The sequence below is a fragment of the Metarhizium acridum genome, assembly GCF_019434415.1.
Source record: "Metarhizium acridum strain ARSEF 324 chromosome Unknown scaffold_1, whole genome shotgun sequence".
Classification (NCBI taxonomy): Eukaryota; Fungi; Ascomycota; class Sordariomycetes; order Hypocreales; family Clavicipitaceae; genus Metarhizium; species Metarhizium acridum.
Window position 1 is genome coordinate 3,847,205 of NW_027094015.1, and position 23,309 is coordinate 3,870,513.

The window sequence follows — 23,309 nt, forward strand, 5'->3', positions numbered from 1 at the left end:
TTGTTACGAAAACCAGTCGGCCAATGGCTCAGTTACCCGAAGGCGGTGAAGACTTGTCCCAGGCATGTGGGTTTTGTATCGGGCGGCAGAATTTTGGGAAATTTTGGCTTGCAGCTGCAGCGAAAGACACCGTGGGGCAGAGCACTTGGTCTTTTTCCACGAGCAACGCTGAATGTTCAGAGCATTCTGGCGGCCTTGGGTTTTATAATTATAAAGGCGCATGGGTTGAATGGCCCTGACAGCTGATGATGGTAAGAGCTTTTTTTTTCCCCTAGGAGACAAATTGTTTGTGCTAACTAGGCAGGATAACACGGACCTCATCAAGACCGTCAGAGGTCTGGACCAAAATGGCCCTGGAGACAATGGTCAAAACCTTCAGCAGCTTTGGAACTTCCTAGCTGCGGCAGCGGATAACCAGTTTCATGCTGCAGAAGAAAGCAGCTTACGGTGGCTGTTGAAATCCATGAACGGCACTTCGGAAGCGGCCGAGACGTTGCGCCGGTACCCTCTCACTTGGACGATTCTCGACTGCGTCTTCCAAAGAATCCCGTTGTTTTCTCTGGCAAAATCGCTCGCGGACAGGAAATTTATGGCGGTTCTGCAACAGACGCTAAAAGATGTCTCGAAGCCAGTTGGCTCTACTGAAGAAACTCCTCCGACTAAAAGAAAGCGTTCGACACACATCGCCTACTCGGTCGACGCTCTGCGAAGCATAAATGGGTGCCTGGAGACGGCTCAGATTCTGTTCATTGCAGTGAAGTCACTGTTAAATCGCTTAGACAACACCTTGGAGAGATTCTCGCGAGACAAAATTGGAGCAGAACATATCAAATCTCTCTTCTGTACATCGGCTGCGGACGCCACAGCAATTGTAGCGCCGGCATTTAAAGTATGCGAAAATCTCTTATCCAGCGACTTGTGCGACCAAATAAAAGGGTGCGACGATTGGATTCAAACAACTGCATCAGTTTGGGACCTTCATCTCCAGGGCACGGATGATGTCTTGAATGTGGCAATGTACTTGTTCCGACCTGCGTCAGTCATTCTAGCAAATATTGGGTCGTTTTCTTCTTCTGCAAATTGCGCTCAGGTACGCGATAACCTGAAAGAGAGATGGTCGTCGGATATGCGGACATTCATGCGTCGCAACTTTGCTCTCCCTGCACGAGGCGCCTTCATCAATCATCGAACTCTCGAAGCTTTTACAACTGCTCTGCAGGTATGCCAAGGTACAGTTCACCTGGCCGCTCCTGCGCTGTACTTCATCGCATCGAGCACATACAAGGATGTAGCCGACAGTGGACTTCGCAAGGACAATGTTGCGTGGATTAAAGAAACGTTTCAGACCGTTGAGCTGGAAATCACCAAGAGACAAGATCGTAACATTCTCATGGAGAGTATTTTGGAGCAAGCATTGAGAAATTCCGCCCCAGTTGGAGTAGATGACCTGCGTCGTGTGTGTCGAGATTACGCCTTACAAGACGACAGTACCCGCTGGTCCTTGGTGTCAAAGATTGCTCAGTGCGAAACAGATGTATTCCAAATATCTGACGACGGTATTGAGTTGCGAAAAGAGATATGTGACAGAATCATCAAAGAAGACAAGGACGAGACCAATAAAACGGCAATTGTGGAAGTGATTGGGGCGATTAAAGATGGTTTCCGCACTCATCGAGACCTGCCAAGCTTCTTGCGGTTATGGTTTCAGCAACTTTCGAATGCCGAGAGACAGAATTTTCATGCAGACTCAGCTTGGATTACTTTTCTTCATGAGCGGTCTCAAAAGGACTCGCTTACTTCCATTATTGAGGCTGAAATGCCTCCTCAGCGTCTGAGCGAGGTTGTTGCATGGGTGAAGGAAAATTCATCAAAATCCAATGCCCAAGCGACTGTATTATTCGCATCTACTGTTGCTCAGGCATTGCACAATGAACAATACGTCGATGCCATTGGGCGGCAGCTGTTCGATTTGGTGGATGGTTTGAAGGCTTCTACTTCTTTGACGGCTTTACGATGGCGAGTTGTGTCAATGACTGTTTCGTGCGTGGCTCCAGATGAAAGGCAAGGAATCTGGGCCGCGGTGAAAAAGCGTCTTACCAAGGCTTTGGGAAAATCGCCAATTCTGTCCGCGGAAGCGTACGAAGCCTCCAGGTGCTGCTACAAGATTTGGGATTCTGTGTCCCCTGATGGACCTTGGATCGAAGAGCCTGCAGGCTTGGCTGAAGCATTCACGAAAAGACTCGCGGTTGAAATGAGCTCTACCCGTGTTCTGAAAAGTTCCCAATTATTAATGGCGCTTGACTTGGGTAGTGAAGCGGTATTCAATGAAGAGCATGGATGTGAGCAGTACATTGCCTGGTTATTGAACGGTTCCAGCCGATTCAACAAACTCTACATGTCTAAGACAAGCGAATTGCCGCCCGCACTTGGTGAAGTATTTGCATCGCGCAAATTGAGCACAGACGGATTGGCTACTTTTTGGGCGGCATTGATACGGAATGAGACCAATCTCAGTGAGAAGAAGCTTGTGCACGGTCTAGTTGATCGCCTACTTACGGCTTTTGACGAGTCTGGTAAGGAGAAGAACTGGCCAGGTGAAAAAGGGCAAATGTGGATGAGAGCGCTATCAGGTATCCCTTTAGACTGCTTCGATCGCGATCGGCGAGAAAGGCTCATGACGATACTGGCTAAGCGACAGTCGATGATGACAGAGCCTGCCACCAAGGACGATGTGAACAGTTGGAAGCTGGTACTAGGCCTGATATGCAAGATTATGAAACGACCTACTTTTCACGAGGGCATGCGATTCTCAGACTTAGTGGACGCATCTGAGACGTTGTCCCATCTTTCGATGGCACCGGAAGACAGCATCGAGACAATCCTAGAGGTCATTGACAGGTTTTCTCACATGGCATCTTTAGTCATAAAGCAAATGGCAGGCCACGTCGATGAGCGAAGTACCAAGTACTTCCGCGAAGCAACTACATTCGTGTCGAATTGCGAGAAGCAAGCTGATGGGAGTAGTGACTATAAGCTTGACTTGCCAGCCCTTCACATAACTCTACTCAAATCCCTCGGTACTGAGCTTGCTCAATCTGTAAACACCAAATCAAACCCGGATTCTACGCTTTTATTGACCATGACACGACACGGTTTATCGAAATGCATCACGAAAGTCATCAAATTGTGTGTCTCGGAAAAGAAGTTACTGGAGCGCTCTAGTCTGCCCATCGATATGAGCATTATGGCCGCTGTGAATGCCGCTGCAGCCACGGAGTTCCCTGATAAAAACGACTTCAAGTCATCTTCCATAAGAAAACTAGAAAAAAGAACTAAACAGGCGATGCAGGATGGCGATTTGCGAGCATGGAAGATTCAAACATTTCTCCGCGCGTACTTGTCAGGCAAGCTTGAGATATCGCATCCAACCACTTTTGACGAGCTGAAAAATGTGCCTCACCGTATGCGAGAGGTGGTGCTCAGGGAGCTTGTCGAATCTGTGTCTACTAACATGGACGGCGTGTCGAAATTGGCATACTTGAGAGAACTGCTGGGTGAGCTGAAAGGAGGCTGTAATACGGATGGTCAGTTGCTCGCCATTGAGTACCTGGCGAATCAAATTATTGGTAGGTCCATTCGCTTCGCTGATTGCTAGGCCAACATCCTAACAAAATTTCCAGAATCATCCGACTTCCAGCTTCAGACTGATGACGGGTTCAATCTCAGCATGGTCCACAGTGACCTGACCTCTTTGCTTCTGCGCAAACCATCCAATTCCAACGTCATCTGCCGCATCCTGCGAGCTCTTCTAGAGAAACGGCCGCAGTCGATGAGCCAATGGAACATTGAAATTACCCTGAGCACTGTATCTGATCTCACATCAAACCGTAATGCCGACGAGAGCACTACATCCTATCCTTGGCTTTGCAAACTGGTCGAAGTAATTATTAAGAAGCACCGTTTGCGGCTTGAAGGGCGTTTCCATCTGCTCTTAAGCACGTTGCAGGCCTTGCTCCAGAGTCTCATTAAGAGTCAACAGCACTCCACAACAACAGATAACTTGAGTCAAGAAGCCAAGGCCCAGTTGTACGCCCGTCTTATCACCCTGATTTGCGAGCCTACCGCCGGAGCTGTCTCCCGTTCGCAGCTCCACAGTTCGCTGGACTCAGCTACCGATGCCGCCAAGCGATCTGCCGGCCGACACATGTACCTCATTCTGGTACACTATGTCAAACTGCAGCTCGAAACGAGCGTGTCAACAGAAGTACGTGATGCGCTTGAAGAGGCTATGAATTCCATCTTCGACATTACGCCACCCGAAGGAAGAAAGATTCTCAACGACACTATGGATAGTAGTGGCAGAGCGATATTACGAGAAATGTTCAAGAGATATGTCAAATTCGGTAAATGGAGCGGCGTTTGAGAACGAAATTATAGACTATATTAGGGTATCTCAATACAATAGCATCAGCGTCTTTCCGCCACTGGCGAAGGTTTTTATTTTACTCTTCCCCCATCAAGCCCCATAAGCTTTTTTTGTCATGTGCGTGCGCTAGGATGCCCGTGTTTCTTGCGATAGGCTCTAATCTTCCCATGCAAATCAGGCTGCACAAAGATCCATATAATGGCAACCAGCCATGCGCCGAGCGTATCAACAACCCAGTTATTCCTGAACGAACCCCCCAGCATGCCCAGCCTCATCAAGTTCCCGAGCCAGTTCACCGTGACGAAGTAATCGCCATTCTCCAATCCCTTGATTGACGCTGCGGCGACTTCGTCTGGTGTCTGCCTCGGGTCCGACGCTTCTAGAATCTTGGTAATTTCCGGCTTCACTTGTTCCTCGCGCACGAATCCCGGTGACAAAATCGTCCCGGGATACACGACGTGGACCTTGACATTCTGCGGATACATCATGACTTCCTGCGAGAGGGTGTCTGCGAGGCCTCTCAGGGCCCATTTCGAGGGTGCGTAGGGCGCATATCCAGGGATAGTGTACAGTGCTACTGCGGAGGTAGTCATGATGAGATGCTTGGGCTCGGGCGCGACGGGGGCCGAAGGCGACAGCCAGGCTCTCAAGATGGCGTGTGACATTTCGGCGGTTCCGTAAAAGTTGACGTCCATATGGTGTCGGAGGGAGTCCATTTCCATTTCTGCGAAGAGCTGGGGCGCGGATGTGCCCGCGCAGCACCAGACGATGTCGGGTGTTTGGTTGTTGTTCCACGCTGTGGCGGCGGCGACGAGAGGTGCCGCATAAGAGGGGGAGGATACGTCGGCGGTGATGTGGTGGAATCGTTGGCTGGGGTCCTTTGCTGATGCCTATAATAGTGTCAGTCGGATGTTGTTTTTTGACTTTTGCGTCCTCATCGTGGCGGGTCCGCGCAAAGAATGAGAGAGCGAGGCGCAGGTGCGTACTCTGACGGTTTTGAGAGCTTCTTCGAGCTTGGCGGTGCTTCGGGAAACGAGGATGATGTTGGCTCCTTTGGCGGCGAGCTGTTGTGCGACAGAGAGGCCCATGCCTTCGGATCCGCCTGTGATGAGGACCGTCTGGAGACGGGTTAGGAGCTGGTGGCAGCAGCAGGGTGGTAGCTGGACGATAGACTTGCCTTTCCCGCGACGGGCATCTTGTTCCCCGAGAAGAGACCCATTGTGATTGAGAATGCGAGTAGGATTACGAGGGTAGTCGGGATCAGTGTCCAAGGGGAAGAAGTAAGTGCTGCGAAGTGGTCCATGAAGGGGGGCTAGCTGAGGAGCAGCAGGCACTAGGTGGCCAAGAAGCTCCTTTCTATTTACAAAGAGTATATGTTGCGATTTGAAGACATGTTGAGAATTCGAGTCCGGGTGGAGCTGAGGACGAAAGTGCTCATAATCATATTCCTTGGTGTCTGGTCCCAGCTGGGGTTGCAGAAGTGGGTCTGCTTGCTTGACGTCGCGCCACGCCCTCAACATGCCAAAAATGATTTAGACAAATATATATCGGCACTTTGGTTAAGGGTTGATCTTTCATGTATATGCGGAAAGTGCAAGTTCTCAGCCAGGTGTCTGCACCGCAGTCGTGGCATTAATAGCCATGTCGGACAGCGAGAGCGACACAAAGCTCGTCGTGCCCAAGTTCTCTTCGTTCAAAGCCAGGGATCCGGCAAGACCTACAAAGGCCGATGGCAGCGGAGGAAAACAAAGAGAAAAGAGTCCATCAAGGGACAGACACCGAGATAAGCGTCATCGCTCTCACCACAGCAATGACTCTCGCCGAAGAGAGGAGCGGTCCTCCCGACATCGAGAGAGGCAAGCTGAACCACCACAAGAGCCAGCGCAAGGCCCAAAGGCACTGCTTGAAAAAACCACTTCGTCCACTTCATCGGCTTTCGTTTTCGACACCAAAGGAGACCGTCTCATATCAAAGTACGGTATTGATCGCGCCAAAGTCCCAGCCTATCATCGCTATGGGGGCGGTAGAGTCCTCGGCACCGCTGGTAGACTTGTCATTCATCGCGACGGTCCAAGGGACCAATTCAGTCTCCGGTTCCCAGGCGAAGGACTGGGATTTTTTGACAAGGACGGATTGCGGTCCAAATCATTTCGTCCGACGCGTGACCCGATCAGACTTCGGGCAAGGGCGTCGGATTGTGATAAGGATGACGCATTCCTGGCTGTTGAGAGTTCCAAAAAGAGGAAGCAAGATGAGCGAGGTTCGGAATCTGAAGAGGATGAAGGTCCATCGTACAGATCTATTGAAGGAAAAGCCAAGGCCAAGGCGGTACTTGAGTCTGACCACGACAGTTCGGGGTCTGAGGACGAAGTAGTGGACCTGGAGCATGATAACCCGCTTCAGTGGAAATCTATTCAACTGAACAGGCAGGTCAAAGACCATCCAGGAGATATTGACGCTTGGATGGAATTGGTAGACCATCAGGATGACCTGCAGCGGGCAGGCGGGACAATTGATGAGCGAACGACGGCGAACACGGCGCACAGTTTCTCTGAGATTAAAGTCGACATGCTTGAATCGGCTCTTTCTAATGCTGTTGTAGCTGAGGATCGAGAAATTGTGCTTGTCCGTCTTATGCGCGAAGGGATGAAGATCTGGCCGAGCAAGCTTGCTGCAAAGAAGTGGTCAGAAATTGAGAAAGAAGTGGAAAACAACTTTGAGCTATGGAGGGCGCATGTGGACTTTGCCATGTCTAATATTTCCACCTTTCAGTATGAGGATGTCAAGCAAATGCTACTGGATAGGTTGCGCGCTGTCCTATCACGGGCCGGCACACAAGAAAAACACTGGGACGAAGCTATATATGTTTTTTTGCGGACAACAAGATTTATGCATGACTCTGGATACAAGGAGCTAGCTGTGGCAGCGTGGCAAGCTTTGCTGGAGATTAATTTTTTCAGGGGCGGCCCAGAGATCCCTGGAACTGATGTGGAGGCATTTCGAGATTTCTGGGAGAGCGAGGTCCCACGACTGGGAGAGGAGAACGCCAAAGGCTGGAAATATTATATATCAAGTGGTGGGAAGGTGGAAGCTCCAGAGCCGCGGACGGAGAATCCAGTCGCGGATATTGCGACAAGAGATGCCTACAAAGCGTGGGCACATTATGAGCTGGGCCAGGCTCGAAGTGCCAAATTACCTGCGAGAACAATGGATGATGGAACAGAGGATGACCCATTCCGAGTAGTCATGATTTCGGATATCGAGCCTTTGCTGTTCATGGTGCCGGATGGGCTCTTGCAGGGCGAGCCCGGAGAGTTGCTCCTTGACGCCTTGCTGATATTCTGTGGATTGCCCCCGTTGTTTCGATCTACACCCCTGGCAGAACTTGCCTTTGATGACCAGTACACTTCGAGCGCTATTGTCACAAGTACAGCTGTGCGACAGGCTAATTTGTTAGATGACCCCGAGGAAGTTCGCAGGAAGCCTCCATCATTCTCCAGAGTCCTCAATGCAGCACACTCCCCTGGTCTCCTCTTTGCTCGAGCGGACTGGTTCCAGTATTTCGGCTCATCCCTGATGAACCTTACCGTCGAGACGGCATTCGTGAGAAACCTATTGAAGCAATTGGTTCACGAAGCAGAAGTAGAGAGCCTAGCTCTTTATTATCTTGGACTTTGCTTCGCTAGTGAACCGCCACTGGTGAAGAAGCCGGCAAAGGCATTATTGAAGAAGTATCCGAATAATGCTGAGCTCTACAACGCATACGCCCTGGCAGAATTTGCCAACGATAATGTAGATGTCGGGAAGAAAGTGCTTCTATCGGCTATGGAAGCGCCATCGGTAAGTGCAGCCGTTTTTACGAGTTGGCCATTTACTAAAGCCTTTGCGTCTTAGCTATCTGTCGGCGCCCCAGGATTCCAGCTTCACAAATCACTTAGCTGGGAGGAGTTGAAAGCAGGGAACAGGACGCTAGCTATTACATGGTTGTGCTCTGCTTTTGACAAGTCTCTACGTCAAGCCCAGGCGGATCATGGCAGCATTTCACCGGCATCCATTCTCAAGACCAGACAAGAAATTGTTGCAAACATTCATCAGTGCTTGAATGAAGGAAGAGCCAATGATGCTGCGGTCTTTGTCGAGGGTCTGACCTTGTTATCATACCTGACAGATGGAGGCAATGCCGAGCCGACATCAGATGCACAGGGTAATATATCCGCTGCTATGAATGCCATCGAGGGCATAACCGCAGAGTTCAAATCGCGCGGGGACGCAAATACCCGTTCACACGAGCGCATACTCCAATTCGGGGCGCAACTGCTGTACCTGAATGCAACTCGAGGGCAAGTTTGACTCCAAGTCTCGTTTCTCCCATGTCCGGGCTAACAGTGTATATAGCCCCTTTCGCCGAACCTATCTCCGTGAACAGCTATCAAGGTTTCTCGACTTCTTTCCCCGAAACTCCATCTTTCTCTCGCTCACAGAGTGGGCTGACTCCAGCTTGCGGGTCATTGACGAAACCCGCCAATTGCTCTACGACAAGATCCTCATCAAGCAACACGACTGTTTAAGCAGTCGGGTATTTTCCATTGAACATGAAATATCGCGTGGGAATGCAAATACTGCAAAGGCGGCGTTTGAGCATGCCTTGTCGAGCGATGTCTGCAAGACAAACGTTGGACTGTGGATAGCATATCTGCGCTTCAGCTACGCGCACAAGGAATTACGGTCAAAGGTGAAGGATCTATTTTATAGGGGGCTGAGGCACTGTCCGTGGTCAAAGGATATTATGATGGAGGCGTTTGGAGGCCTTATACGGGATATGAAGTCTGATGAATTGCGGTCCGTGTATAACACCATGACGGGGAAAGGGCTGAGGCTGCATTTGGACATGGAGGAGTTTGTGGAGAAGTGGCGGCGAGATAGGCAGGGCATAGATGGGAAGTGAAAGAAGGTGGCTCGCGAACCAACGTCTCGTTTTGCTGTGAATAACTCCTCTTGTGCTCCAGGTCGTCCTACATGACGACATGATGATTTGGAATGGCGGATTTTTTGCATAGATACCCCTTGGGTGGTCTTCGGCAGTACTAGTAAATATCAAGTTATGTTATATTAGAAAGCTCTAGGTACTTTCATGCTGTTCGTGTCTTGTGGCATTCGAGTTGCCGAAACACGTCCGGTTCACTGCTCCAAGGTGAAGTGTTTATGTCTGCCTGAGAACCGAGAAGCCATTGTTCTATCAAAGAAGTATAGGTGCCATACGATCTGTGTGCTTTCGGCAACTCGTCTTTAAAATGGCGAGAGGTCCTGCATACTCTCATGCCCGTGGAAATATCTTTCCGCCACCACTTGCACCTACCACTTACACCGGGCTCAATCCGCAACCATGGCTGGCGCATTCAATATTCAACTCTTCAGGGAGAAAACCGGCAAAGGGGAGACGATCAGCCAGGGTTACAACGTCACTTGGAACACGATGGACGTTCATATGGTGATGAGGTCCTTCTACGATCCCGGAAAAAAGCCAGGCTCCTTAGCAATCGAGGTGTTGAATACGACAACCGCGGCCGAGACTCCCCAGCCGTCGGTGGAGTTCCAGATTGCAGAATATAAGCCGGGGTCTAAAAGAATTCTCATTGACATTCCCATCGAAAAAGACGAGGACAACGCCAACGATTATAAGTTGCAGGCGACATTCAAGTCCAGCGGGGACATAGAATGTGACATCTTCTCTGTGCCCGAAACAGACTCCCAGCCGCAATATCCTTTGGAAACCAACAAGACGAATAAATTCAAGATCTGGACCAGTCGAGTCAAAAATATTGTCCAACCGCGGCCGAAATCGACCGTGTACCTTCTTTGGGCGCAGGACCCGTGGGGCAGTGGGAACTGGAGGCTTTCCGAGAGACGGCCGGGGAAGCCATATAACGGCAATGGTGTATTTGCAGATAGAGTTTTTGGGAGGTTTGATAGCGTAGAGCAGACAATGTTCATGGAAGGTGATCGGGGATGGATCTTCGAATACGTGGCGTGCGTGATGTTGGCGACCCGGCTCCTCCACTTTCATAAGGGCACTGAGTAACGTCGGGAATCGGGATGCTGCTGGCATATACATTTGGCCGGGACTATGAGGAAAGCACTGATGGCTTTTGAGCCGAAAATGGAGGATCCCCCGTCTGATGAAACGTCTATTATACCTTGTACCCTTCCAACAATGGGTGTTTGATCTACGTGTTCAATCTAGTACATCTCAATTGCTTTCACATTCTCCCACTGGGCCTTTGTGCCTTTGTCTCCCCAAACCTTCTCTTTGTGACGGGTGCTGTAGAGTGACAAAGAAACTGAGCATAAACGCCGCAATTCGAGTGCAATATTAACCCAAGCTTTACATCTGCCGAGGGGAAAAGCCGAGGAAGATGTCCAAGGGATCCGGCTCTGATGACGTCACCTGCATTGAATTAAGGAAGTCGACTAGCGCAGCAGCCGGGGCTGTGGGGCCGAGTCGGACAGTGGGGCCGTTCCCCGCGCCGGCCGCCCGGCAAAACCACCACCAACTCTTACACTACGGGTGAGAGAAAACCTGCGGCCTCAGATCATGCATCTCACATGCTTCACTACATGCATGACAGATTTAGGGGGGTATCTCATAAATCGTCCCTGTCTCTGACATTGTACGGAGTATGCTACCTTGTCATTTGTATTGCAAACCTCCTCCCATCAGCTAGCTTCCTCATCGAGCAACATGTCCAAATCTAAACCCACTGTGTTCATCGGCGCCGCCAGTGAAATGTGTCGCATTGCATTAGAGTGGCTCTGCACGGCCGCTAGCAACTATTTGCCGTTCTCGATCTCAATGTTGCCGCGCTAGAGTCTGTCGTACTCAAGCTTCCTCAAGGCGGCGCCATTGCCGCAAGGCTCCATCTTGTAGCTTGTCTCTTGTCGCGCTTTCTAGACTTCAATTATGCGGTCATAACCAAACTAGGATTTCTTACTCCTTATTTTTCGTGTAAAGTTAGCTTATAAGTACTCTACGCAATGCAGAGGCTGCGTGTTGAGACGGGTACTAAGGAACCGTCAGCCCATCAGACTAATAGTAGTAAATCAAGCTTATCTAGATTAATTACGGGATATTACGTCGTGTTTATGGTGGCGAAGCGGCGCTGGGCCTCCCAGTAAAGAAGCAAAACCAGCAGACTCCATATCAGCACTTGGTTTGTTCGCGCCTCTTCGGCCTCTGGCGCGGCTTTGTTCAGAAAGTATACCCTTTGGGCCCTTGACAGTGTGAATGCGTTCCTATAAGAGGAATGTGTGAGAGGCGGCTGTTCATCAGCGATGCATGCTCTGTTGACCGCAAAACGATGCCTAGCAAGTAGTGAGCAGTAATTGGGCATGGAACAAGGCTCAATCAGGACCGCATCTCATCCCAAGCATGAGAGTTACATACACTTGCAAGTGCATGCTTCATCCATGCTTTGGGCAGTTTATATGAAGACATTTTCTTTTCTGCACAGATACAAAACCAAGAAGCAGCAAGTCGGGGCTTTCTAGCGTTGGGCACATAGCCACGGGTATAAATAGTCGAGCGTTGCTCGCCCATCCTGCAGCCCCAGACCTTGGCGTTCCGACGGGGGAAAAGCCATCTTTTTCGATATGAGCTCGGATAAGCAGCCTAAGAGGCCGTCTGATGAGCTGGCTAGGAAGCGACAGGAATTCAAAGCATCCCACCCCCACATGTCAGTTCTCGACGATGCGATCAGCGTGCTGTGGGACGTCTTGACGCCAGAGCCGCTATGTCCGATGCCACAACAGCCTCTTCCATCAATATCGAGCATTACACTTGAACAAGCTCAAGTCATTTCATCAAAATTAGACTGCCTACTATCTGCCTTGGAGGGAATGCAGGGGCAAAAGGAAGAAGGTGGCTCATCCACGCGCCCCGCAGCCAAGCACAATCTCCTCCCTCTTGATGTGCAGAAGCACTTGAACAATCGAAAAGATCGCCATCCAGACGAGCCGATAACAAGAGATCACGAAGCCGAAGTGTACTGGCTACAAGCAGCCATGAGAATACGTGCGGTCCAGACGCATGTCAATCACGCAAAGCTGGCTGACAAATTAAGTGAAGTCTACGGAGTACGGAGCCGAGCCTTTTCTTACGGGTTCCAAAAATACATCTGGTTATTGTTGGGACAAGGCAATACGGCCGGGCTGCCATGGGGAGACACAGTTCCTTGGGCTAAATTGTGCAGAGCACCACTCCACCCGGACCTTACCGCGGTCGCACGAATGTGGCACGACGGCCACGATTTAAGAGAGATCCTAGAAGCTCAAGGTCATAAATCTGAACGCGGAAGGCTGAATGAGAAAGTTTTCAAGACTCTCCGTCGTCAGAGATTGAGTGGCCAGCACTAGATGGGTGTCACATGTAAGCTAAGCCCCTCGGTATTCATGATACGGATTTCTGTATTATTGATGCAAAGCCTTGATTGAGCTGCAATCCATGGCAGAATATATTGGCCCACCAAGAGGTATATACTAACATACTATAGTACATTCTAAGAGGCGAATCCTCACTCTTTGGTGTGTTCCCATACCAGCCATGTGACGGGGGCGAGACCGGCGCCGAAACAACAAAACCAGCACCAGGATAGTTTGATTTAACATTGACTATTCCACATCACATGTAATGCTTTATAAGCGTTCTGAAATTTTCCTTGTGGCGGTTACAATAGCGCTTCGCAACGTGTCGATTCTGACGATGCGTGCATCGAGCCCTATACGCCTCGTATTCCGGGGCGCGTAACATATGGGGCAGAGGTGGTGAAGCACTTGGTTACGGAGGAGATTTGCCCGTGTTGAATTTCATTGTCGTTTGTTTTTCAGATATTTCAAGCTTTATTCGATGCGTCAATGTATTGATGTATCAATAGACAATTTTGTGTTTGGAAATACGTGTGTCCCTTTAAAGTGCTCATCAGGTATTGAATCACAGAACAAATGTGACTGAGCAGAAATGAGGCCTTTGTTCCGACCCAGCAACTGGGGAAGCTGGATTTGTCACTACGCCGGCCTCATCTGATAAAAGGATTGTTGTATTTGTTTGAGAAGGAGTTGGACGGCGGCTGGCACTTTGATGTATGAGAAGCAGGCATTCACACACTGAAACCGACCTCTTGTGTTCAAAATGTATCCCAATTTGGTTCTTGTTCTTGCAATCCAGATGCAAGAACCCTGGTGCGGGAGCAAGCCCTGCTGCAGAGTGACGGCGCATTCTAGATGTTTCACTTCTCACATTAAACTTTTCTCAAGAGCCCAGCGGCTGTACTCGCACGCAACCGAGATGAAACTCTCACAGGGCCTAAATCTCGAAATCCAAAAGATCAAATCAGAGACGGTGTATTATTGGCGGATCCCCGGATTGAATAACACCAAAAAGAAGGACGACATCGCGTACGTGATCGGAGAAACAATCAGACCATGAAAACGCCAGCTTTACGATGCGCTATCCCGGAACGAACTCCAAGACCAAACCGTCTGGGCACTTGAGAGGCCGTAAAATTTCCAGGTGCATATTCAGGACGTCTACTCGGAAGGCGGGGGACAGGCGCCCAGAACGCAACATTGTCGAAATGACAAAAAGCCAAGCGGGAAATTACTCCTGGGAGATGGACTCTAGATTGAGAAAAGATCAACATGGGCTCCTTGGGTTTCTTGTCAAGGTTCTAAGATGGATCCGGGGTAAAAGAGATACTACTACTACTCCGTACCGAGACCGAATACTTTTATTGGCGTGACCCCAAGTCTGACCCCGACGGATGGAGACTGTTACCTGCGGAGTGCGTGGGTAGAATTTTTGGAGGATACCACTTTTACGACAAGTACATCGGAGCAGAATTTCGCGATGGTACCCTGACTATCGAGGGTGAACTCGGAGAGGGCAGGGACTTTGTTCGTCGGGCGTGCTTGACTCTGGTGGCGGCGCTGTGGATGGACGAGCAATTAAGTGAATCGACGGAGACGGAGACGGAGACAGAGTAGCATTATGTCAGTTTTTGGTGGCGGCGCAGATTGATTTCGTTAAAAGGATAATCTATCAAGTACGGATTTGTGTCAAAGGCGTTAATGAATCCGTCCTTTGCTTGGTGGTGAATGACTTGTTTTCTGGAGATCTCGTCCCTCGTACATTTCCCCTTGGAGCCACTCACCTGGCCTGGATGCAAAGAATCGGAACAAGGGGGAAAATGCAGCATGGTGCTTTGAACAAGAGCGAAAGGAACATTGAAGTCCGGTTCGACTTGGTCTCTTCACACACGGGCTTCCATTGCCATTCACAGCTGCCCGTCTGTGCCATTGATGGCAGCCCCTCCTCCTTCCCAGTGCGCGTGATTCTCTGCAGTCAACTAACTGATCGCTCCTTCCCATGCAAACGAGCTCTGGCCACAACGAATCTGAGGGTGCAGCGGGGTATGAGCCATCTCAAGCTGGTATGGGCAAGAAGTGACGGTGTGCAATCAAGTCAATACCAACAGTGCTCGTGCGTTCAGTGTGGTTCCATGGCTTGGGTCCACGTGAAATTAAGCTGAGCTGCGTCAAAGACCCCTGAAGAACGGCGTCTAACATTGACGGCTTTGTTTTAGCCCCTTGTGGGTTCCTGAACAACCGCCTTGGAGGCCAGCTGTCTCACCCACCCGTCAATCCCACTTGGAGGACTCGACTCAGGGCCGCCTGTCCGTCATGCAGCTTCAAAGCAGCCTTGAAAGACAAAACGGTGCAGCCCAGCCTCCTACATGCAACCTCCCCGACACTACACATTCTTCGCTCTTTGAGACAACATACTTGACTGCCAGAAACAAATGTGAAAGACAGAGCCGACATGGTAGCTCTCCAACAAGCCGGCGGCGGCGCCAGTCAAGCCCAGCGAGCGCCACCGACACTCGCCAACACCGTCATCTCGTACCTGAAGACCATTTTCGAATCCCACGCTGATGCAGATGGCAAATGGACTCCTGTTCAGATTGCGCGCTTTATTCAACATGTCCAGAAAAACAGCGTCGAGACCACGGCAGCCGCCAAATTGCTACATAGCACAGACGTCGACCTGAACGCATTCCTGCAGTACATGACTTCTGAAGACAGCAATATAACAGAGCCCTGGAACCAAAGCGACCTGTCCTGGCCTCTTTCCAGCTACTTTATCAGTTCCAGCCACAACACATACCTGTCAGGGAACCAACTGTACAGCGATAGCACAACCGACGCCTACACCAATGTGCTCTTGAGGGGCTGTCGCTGCGTTGAGATTGACGTTTGGGACGGCGACGGGTCAGACTTGTCTGCCAGCTCTGCCGAGAGTTCGGCTGATGAAAGGGCCGACGATGAAACTGGGCCAAACAAATCGAAACGCCACGGCACATTTGACAAGCTGAGGCAGAGGATACCGGATAGCCTGACGTCCAAGCTGGAAAAGACCAGTTTGGCCAAGACTCTGGAACAAAGATACGCCGGAAAACACAACACGGACACAGCTAACAGTGCAACGCCCGATGGCGACTCCAAGATTGTGCCAGAGGTCGCCCTTGTCGAGCCTCGTGTATTGCATGGCTATACCCTGACCAAGGAAGTTTCTTTTCGGGATGTGTGCAATGCCATTCGGGACAGCGCCTTCGCAGTATCGGACCTGCCGCTTATTATCAGTCTCGAGGTCCACTGCGGTGCCGAGCAACAAGTCATGATGGCCAACATCATGAAGGAAGTCTGGAGCGGCATGCTGGTCACCGAGGATGAGATCAAACCAGGCCTGCTGCCAAGCCCCGAGGACTTGAAGCGGAAGATCCTCATCAAGGTCAAATACGCACCGCCAGACACGCCTGCAGCAGAGCCCGACAGCAGCCCCGAGGACGACAGCTCGCCCGCTGAAGCAGCGCCGCCCAAGAAGCCATCTAAAGTGATACAAGCACTGAGCAAGTTGGGCATCTACACCCGAGCTGTTTCGTTCAAGACGTGGACACAGCCCGAGGCCAGCATGCCGACACACATCTTCTCCCTGTCCGAAAAGAAGTTCATGGAACATCGCGAGAAGCACGCCCAAGCGCTCTTTGACCACAACAGAGACTATCTCCTGCGGGCTTACCCTTCTGGGCTCCGCATCACGTCATCAAACATGATGCCCACTGTATTCTGGGGATCAGGAGCCCAAGTTGTTGCTTTGAACTGGCAGCAAACGGACGAGGGCATGATGCTCAACGAGGGCATGTTTGCTGGAACATGCGGATACGTGCTCAAGCCCGAAGGTAAAACACATCAAACTCCCCTCCTTTTCCGTCCTCCCCAGCTCTGCTAACATCCACACAAGGCTATCGTCCCAACTTGGAGTCCAAACCCACCCCTAACAAAATCACATACAAGACGCTAAGTCTATCACTCACCTTCCTCGCCGCCCAGTCCATCCCCCTCCCCCACGGCGACAAATCCGACAAGAAATTCCACCCCTACGTCAAGACAGAGCTGCACGTCGACGCGTGTAACGCCCAGGCCCACGGCCGCCCAGGTTCGTCCGAAAGCCTGGACACTGATGTCCGGCATAAGGCGCGCACAAAGACCCACAAGGGGACCGACGTTGATCTCGGCAGGCAGCAAGTCTCGTTTAACGGCATTGGCGGGCTAGTAGAGGAGTTGACGTTTGTGCGCTTCACGGTGCGAGATGATGAGCTGGGGAGGGATGATCTTGCGGCTTGGGCGTGCGTACGCCTGGACCGTCTGGGACAGGGGTATAGATTCATCCATTTGATAGATTCCAAGGGGCACTTGACGAATGGTACGATTCTCGTCAGGGTGGAAAAGACGCTGATGGAGGAGAAGCCAGACGGGGAAGAAGGTGCATGAATGACGTATCTGCATTGGCGTGGGCGTATCATGTTTTTTTTTCCCTTTCCTCTTTCCTCATGGGGCGTGGTGCTGGGTTTGGTGTCGAGCATTGTTGGGACCATGAATAGCAATTATGATAGCATGTTGATATACTTCATGTCCGAAGCCCACCGCGCGTCGGATGTGGATTGATTTATCGCCGAGGAGAACGATGGGTTTTCGCGACATGGCTTTTTTTCACAATTGGGTTGGAATCGCACCAGATCAGCAGAGTTGCTGTGCAGCATGCGCTTTAATGGAAGGCTGACTGGAATACGACTGTTCGCGTAGCACCAGGCGTCACGTCACTGCAGGTCCGCCAGACGGCACAAATAACAAGTGTCAATTTAGAGCCGAAGCATTGAGACACGAATCTCTGGAAAAACTATTTAACAAATACCACAAGTCTCTCATTCTCGGGACGGGAAAAAAAAAAGAAATCGTCAATTGATTCTCAATCGCTGCATAATCACAAAAGTTCCACCTTGACCCAAGAGACCCTTCGTATAAAATGGCTTAGTAGTCGTCGTCACGGCCCTGGTTGGAACGGCCCTTGTTGCCGCCGCCGAGGACGTCACTGGCCTTCTCGAGGAACTGGCCGACCTTACTGCCGGTGCTGCTGCTGTTGTCACGGCCGCTGGAGCCGTAGCTGTCGGTGTTGTCGCTAGAGCCATAGGACGACGACTTGTTGCCGGAGCCGTAGCTGTCGTTTCCGGAGGAACCGTAGGACGAAGACTTGTTGCCAGATGAGCCGTACGAGTCACTGCCTCCAGTGCGGCCAGAGGAGCCATAGCTGTCATCGTTATCACGACCACTGCGGCCAGATGAACCGTAACTATCATTTCCAGACGAGCCAAAGCTGTTGTCGTTATCACGGCCGCTGCGGCCAGATGAGCCGTAGCTATCGTTTCCAGAGGAACCGTAAGACGAAGACTTGTTGCCAGATGAACCGTACGAGTCACTGCCTCCGGTACGGCCAGAAGAGCCATAGCTGTCATTTCCAGAGGAACCGTAAGACGAAGACTTATTGCCGGAGGAACCATACGAGTCACTGCCCCCGGTACGTCCAGACGAGCCGTAGCTGTCATTTCCAGATGAGCCAAAGCTGTTGTCGTTATCACGGCCGCTGCGGCCAGATGAACCATAGCTATCGTTCCCAGATGAGCCATAGCTATTGTCATTGTCACGGCCACTGCGGCCAGAGGAGCCATAGGAAGACTGGTTGTTACCAGAGCCATAACTATCGGTGTTGCCGCTAGAGCCATAGCTGTCATTGTCACGGCGGTTAGACGAGCCCTGTAGATGACTTGTTAGCAACGACTGTAAAGCTTGCGTTCGTCTGCAAGGGAAGAGTTCTTTTTTTCTCCTTAACTTACGTAGCTGTCATTGTTGCCGCCGTAGCTGGACTGAGAGAATTTGCCATGTTAGCATGACAGAATGAAGCGGGGTATCTTTTGATGTAAAGCCTCGAGGGAGCCCGTTTGCTGGGAGCCAGAGGTGATGACTTACGTTGTCGTTGTCGCGGTAAGACATGGTGAAAGGGATGTATAAGTCTGTTTGTATGTGTAGGCTAGCTGCGAAGTGTGGAGTATACAGTTGGTGAGGAGCGAGGGTTTTCAGGATTGTCATAAAGAGCGAGCTGCTGGGTATTAGACTTTATATACGGGGACATGTGAGAGACACACCCACGTCTTGCATCATATCCGCCTCTTGTCACTCATCCACATCTCCAGGTATGCAAAGCGAACGCAAGCTAGGTCGAGTCCGATCTTGAGCTCCTGGATCGACGAATGCGCAACTCTCGACAGCCCCATGTTGCTACGCCACGCCCACAGATCCCCTCCCTCGGGACCCTTTCGGGCTCACAGCCATCGTGGGCGCCGAAACAAGTAACCATGGCCTGGTTCAGCTGAATGGTGCTTCAGCTTGTCCACGGCAAGGCCGTATTCATGGACCAGTCCCACATATGGGTAGCCCCGCCTGCAGCAAGGAGCTTTGGAGTTGAAGCCGGCACAGATACGGAGTACCTATCCGTGTACGGAGCACTTAGTGACTTGGCGGTACCTTCTACCCCATGGAGACCAGAGAGCATATTTTTGGTACTTCTAACTTCATATTATTAGAGGCAGCTTCTATGATTGTGGTATTTGAACCCAGATTTTCTCCGTGCCAGGGCCGTGCCAGGAAATGTACTTCATACCTCGGGCGCCGCGTCCTCCCATCGGCGTTCCTTCATCCAAGACTCATTATGGCGTCTGTCGCCTCGGCACCGCCATCTCACTCGCTCAGTAACATAAAATGATGTCAAGCTTGTGGCGGGCAGATCAGCGACTAGAACTTGGATGAGGGGGGTTGGGAAGACGCAATGGTTCCTCGTCATCTCGACAGAGAAATTACTGATGCTCCCTATCTTGGAAAGGAGGAAGGAGCTACCCTGCCTTGGCGGGGTAACTATTGGTGGGTTGGTGGTAGGTGGGGAGCTTCGGTAGGAACCAGTTAAACTCAGAAAAGGCCTCCAAATATCTCTCATCCACCAACCATCAGCAATAGCCAACCAACCCAACAAGATGTCGACACCATAATATGCCCCTTGCCATGCCATTCCCATGTTTCCAGGAAGCTGACCGAGTCCAGGCATCCCAGATTGCGCGACAATTGGAACATGCTACGCAGGAAGATTGGGCCGTACACTGATGCCGCCGATGAATATGCAAATTGTACCAAGCAGCATCAGCAGCCGACAAACGTGGCATGTTGCAGGACAAGACTACTGCGAGCCTTGACAAGGTGCGATATTGAAATACCTTACAGGCGCCCATGCATAAACCGTTTTACTTCACGAACAGCTCCTGTTTGATGGCGATACATGACACTCTGGTGTCAATGGGACACAAATGCTAAGTATTACATAGGTACCTGCTCACCATGGGCAAACCCCCTCTGTGGTCCACTTGATTGGCGTCGCTGGGCCCATTGGCCGGCTAAACCGGGAGTATGTCCTGTAGTTACTTATTGGTCTGCTCTTGATAGCGAAGGGTCCAAAAGTCAAGCTGCAGAAAGAAAAAGAAAATCTGTGGTTGGAATGAAATGATGTAGTTCTGCCAAAAGGGTCAGACAGAGGAGGGGTTTGAGGGGTGTCCTCTCCGCGTCTGGCTTCAAGTTGCGAGGAGGAACCGAGAGATGCTAACCCGCTGCTGCCACTGTTACACTTCCAAGAGCTCTCGAGAACCTGGATTCAATTGCACGTACGACAAGTGAGCGGGGCATGACTCGAGATCAAAGTTCAGCAGCTGGGACACGAGGCATCAACCAGTAACCATCAAGGTACAGCGTATTCAGCGATTCAATACTGTGCTTGCCAACATTTTAGCACGGTGTGATGGACGGAAGCTTGACGCCAATGATATCGATGGACGCAGTGCCGGCAAAACGAGACCGTAAGGATGATGTAACATGTCCACCGGCACCACAGAAATTGAACGTGGTGCAACAGCCTAGATCGGAGATTTCCGGCGAATTCTGTCATGACGACTTCCCATGATAGTTACATAGTACCTTGGACGCACATGCTGAGCTTGCTGGGCAAAGGCTAGCCACCCTGAAGTTTTGGATTCTTTTTCTGCACATTGAAGTGAGAAAGATACCCCAGAATGCTCTCACTGTTGGACTTGCTCGGTAATTGACAAGCCACTATCTTGCATCCTTTTGGCGACCACTGCGGGCTTGCATAAATCAATGCCAAAACAAAATAAAAGGAGAAGGCTTGGGGATGATAGATTTGTCGTGGTAATCCCAATCTCATGGCCGGCGAAATCTGTCTGCCAGCTGGCGAAGCTGTCAGCTGCGTTTATTGCATGTCAGCTGGCTATATTCAATGACTGTTAAAACCCAGCTCTTTGAGGCCTGTTTCTCTTGACGCTTCCATCTTCTCGGACCATTCTGTTCAACAATCCAACACTGCAAAATCAAGCCAGCCGAGGACTTTAAGGAAAGGTTATCAGTGCCCCCTTGTGCGAAAATGGCAATGCTCCCTCCATGGTCGCCTGACGAGGATGGAGTCGGCCGGTCGTGGAAGGAGTCTGTCAAGTGTGGAGATCACTACTTTTCTGGTAATCTGGATGATGTTGATGGTAGCTTGACAGTCTATAGACGGCCCATGATGGATGCTTATTGCATCTTCCTTCTCGGGGGAAGGGGAGAGCGAAGCATGCTCGAATTTCGCAGGGCCGCAGAGAGGCGCACCGGCGAGATGTATATCCACCACGGATTTAATGCAGTTTATCATGAGGAGTTTGAGTTTTTCGTGGATAAACTAACCTGGGAAAAATACTGTCAGTACTCTTGGTACCTTGAAAGAGCGTTATGCGCTTTCTTGACTTGGCTAACTTTGAACTTATAGTCGAACGTTGGGGTGAAACAAACAAGCTCAGGTGGCCGTGGCGGACGACTGTGAACAGTCTGAAAGCCGGAGGACTCTCTCTTACTTACGACCGACTGTTACAGGCCAGCCGACAAGACAACCAAAGTGTACTAACGCCAATGGAACAAAACATAGCTTCGAGGAAGGCCAAGACCCCCCAAGTTGGGACTCTACCCAAGAGGCTTACTCAACCCAAAAGGCATCGTCTTTCATCCCGTAAGAGGCCCAGGGTCGCAGCTTCGTCGGAAGAAGCCGGTGGCAGCAACACAGGCAGTGGACAGATTACTCCAGCTGATGACCTTCTCACCCAAGTGTCATACCAAAGGCTCGAAGAGCGTCTTGCCAGTGTGAATGCCCGACTACTTCAAATTGAGGCATCCCAAGGACAGCAGACCGTCTCCATTCAGAACTACGATTCCATCTGCCCCTGAGGATGTACGAAGAATCGTGTGTGATGAAGGTTATCGCCAGCATTTGGAGCACCTTATTGAGGCCGAGAAGCGACGAAAGAAACCGGCAAACTAGAACAAGTCTCGCTCTATCCTCCAAAACCTGAGCAAAGAAGACATTGCCCATGACCTGAATGATTCGGAGTCGAAGAATCAGGGAGCAGAGTCCAGTTCAAACAAACGTGGAGGGGCTGATACGAGACGATGATGTTCCAAGTACCGTACATTTCATTCTACGAGACGTTCTATTCGTCAAGTTATTGGATCGATTCCAAGCTCGGACGATCTACTTGGTTCGTTACGGGATATTTTCTCATCCACCATATTTGAGTGGTTTTTTTTAATCACAGGGAGCATACAGGAAGATTAAGGCCTTGAAACACATCAAAACACGCACACACACTCACAAAAAAAAAAGCCCCCCAAAAGACCTATCAGCATCATATCACTTATGCTCACATTCACAACCTTGGCTTTTGTGAATGTCTACTGTTAACGGCCAGTAGAACGGTTTGCATCCGAGCAATCACGGTAGCATTGTGGAGTTTATTTGGACAGAAAATTCTAGGGTAAAATGTAAATAGAGATGGGGTTAAGAATGTATAAAAGCGACAAATAGATCAGTCGGCTCTTCCATTGTAGGAAGTTACTATTTACATGTACGGATTCAACCATACAGATGAACAGACCAGGACACATTCTAGTTATGCGAATAGAACAACATACGACTATCCATCTTCAGGCCAGAAGCGATTCCAAAGAAAGAGGATGTCTGAAAATGACGCTCCAGAGACATTGATGGAACCAAATGAACACACATCATCCCCTTTTACAATTGACTGCGACATCTACCACCGCGTATGTTGGATTCTCGACAGCTGCCGCGGGTGGGGAGAAAACAAACAACGTAGACTAACCGGCAGCATCTCATCACGCAATATTTGTTTTGGCCATTCGCCGCAATACGTTTCGACAGGGGCATCTATAAGATCCAAAAGTAGTTTTCTCCAAAGAACATCATCCAGAACAGTCCCATACGCACCGTTTCCCTGTACGGAATCCAATGAATCGGTGTATGGGAAACCGAGCCCTGATTGGTAACCAGCAGAGGAAT

At 50.5% G+C, this 23,309-nt stretch overlaps 7 protein-coding genes across 7 annotated transcripts; 5 read left to right on the forward strand and 2 right to left on the reverse strand.

The window, feature by feature from the left end:
- Positions 1-167: 167 nt before the first annotated feature.
- On the forward strand, positions 168-5,605 carry J3458_001171 (uncharacterized protein). The gene is made up of 3 exons (XM_007815319.2): positions 168-251; positions 305-3,626; positions 3,681-5,605. The coding sequence occupies exons 1-3, from the start codon at positions 246-248 to the stop codon at positions 4,421-4,423; spliced, it is 4,071 nt and encodes a 1,356-aa protein (XP_007813510.2). The 5' UTR covers positions 168-245; the 3' UTR covers positions 4,424-5,605.
- TSC10_1 (3-dehydrosphinganine reductase) lies at positions 4,540-5,946 on the reverse strand (the record flags this gene model as incomplete). The annotated part of the gene is made up of 2 exons (XM_007815320.2): positions 4,540-5,316; positions 5,413-5,946. The coding sequence occupies 2 exons, from the start codon at positions 5,944-5,946 to the stop codon at positions 4,540-4,542; spliced, it is 1,311 nt and encodes a 436-aa protein (XP_007813511.2).
- A 29-nt stretch (positions 5,947-5,975) lies between these two features.
- Positions 5,976-9,529, forward strand: J3458_001173 (uncharacterized protein). The gene is made up of 3 exons (XM_007815321.2): positions 5,976-8,266; positions 8,321-8,766; positions 8,822-9,529. Exons 1-3 carry the CDS (start codon positions 6,068-6,070, stop codon positions 9,369-9,371), a joined length of 3,195 nt encoding a protein of 1,064 aa, XP_007813512.2. The 5' UTR covers positions 5,976-6,067; the 3' UTR covers positions 9,372-9,529.
- Positions 9,530-9,809: 280 nt separating this feature from the next.
- J3458_001174 (uncharacterized protein) lies at positions 9,810-10,505 on the forward strand (the record flags this gene model as incomplete). The annotated part of the gene is made up of 1 exon (XM_007815322.1): positions 9,810-10,505. One exon carries the CDS (start codon positions 9,810-9,812, stop codon positions 10,503-10,505), a length of 696 nt encoding a protein of 231 aa, XP_007813513.1.
- A 4,791-nt stretch (positions 10,506-15,296) lies between these two features.
- On the forward strand, positions 15,297-17,305 carry J3458_001175 (uncharacterized protein; the record flags this gene model as incomplete). Its single annotated transcript, XM_007815323.2, has 2 exons — positions 15,297-16,713; positions 16,776-17,305. The coding sequence occupies 2 exons, from the start codon at positions 15,297-15,299 to the stop codon at positions 17,303-17,305; spliced, it is 1,947 nt and encodes a 648-aa protein (XP_007813514.2).
- A 537-nt stretch (positions 17,306-17,842) lies between these two features.
- J3458_001176 (uncharacterized protein) lies at positions 17,843-18,955 on the reverse strand (the record flags this gene model as incomplete). Its single annotated transcript, XM_007815324.2, has 3 exons — positions 17,843-18,622; positions 18,703-18,732; positions 18,836-18,955. The coding sequence occupies 3 exons, from the start codon at positions 18,953-18,955 to the stop codon at positions 17,843-17,845; spliced, it is 930 nt and encodes a 309-aa protein (XP_007813515.2).
- A 2,389-nt stretch (positions 18,956-21,344) lies between these two features.
- Positions 21,345-22,177, forward strand: J3458_001177 (uncharacterized protein; the record flags this gene model as incomplete). Its single annotated transcript, XM_066116579.1, has 2 exons — positions 21,345-21,657; positions 21,726-22,177. The coding sequence occupies 2 exons, from the start codon at positions 21,345-21,347 to the stop codon at positions 22,175-22,177; spliced, it is 765 nt and encodes a 254-aa protein (XP_065978462.1).
- Between the last annotated feature and the right edge of the window lie 1,132 nt (positions 22,178-23,309).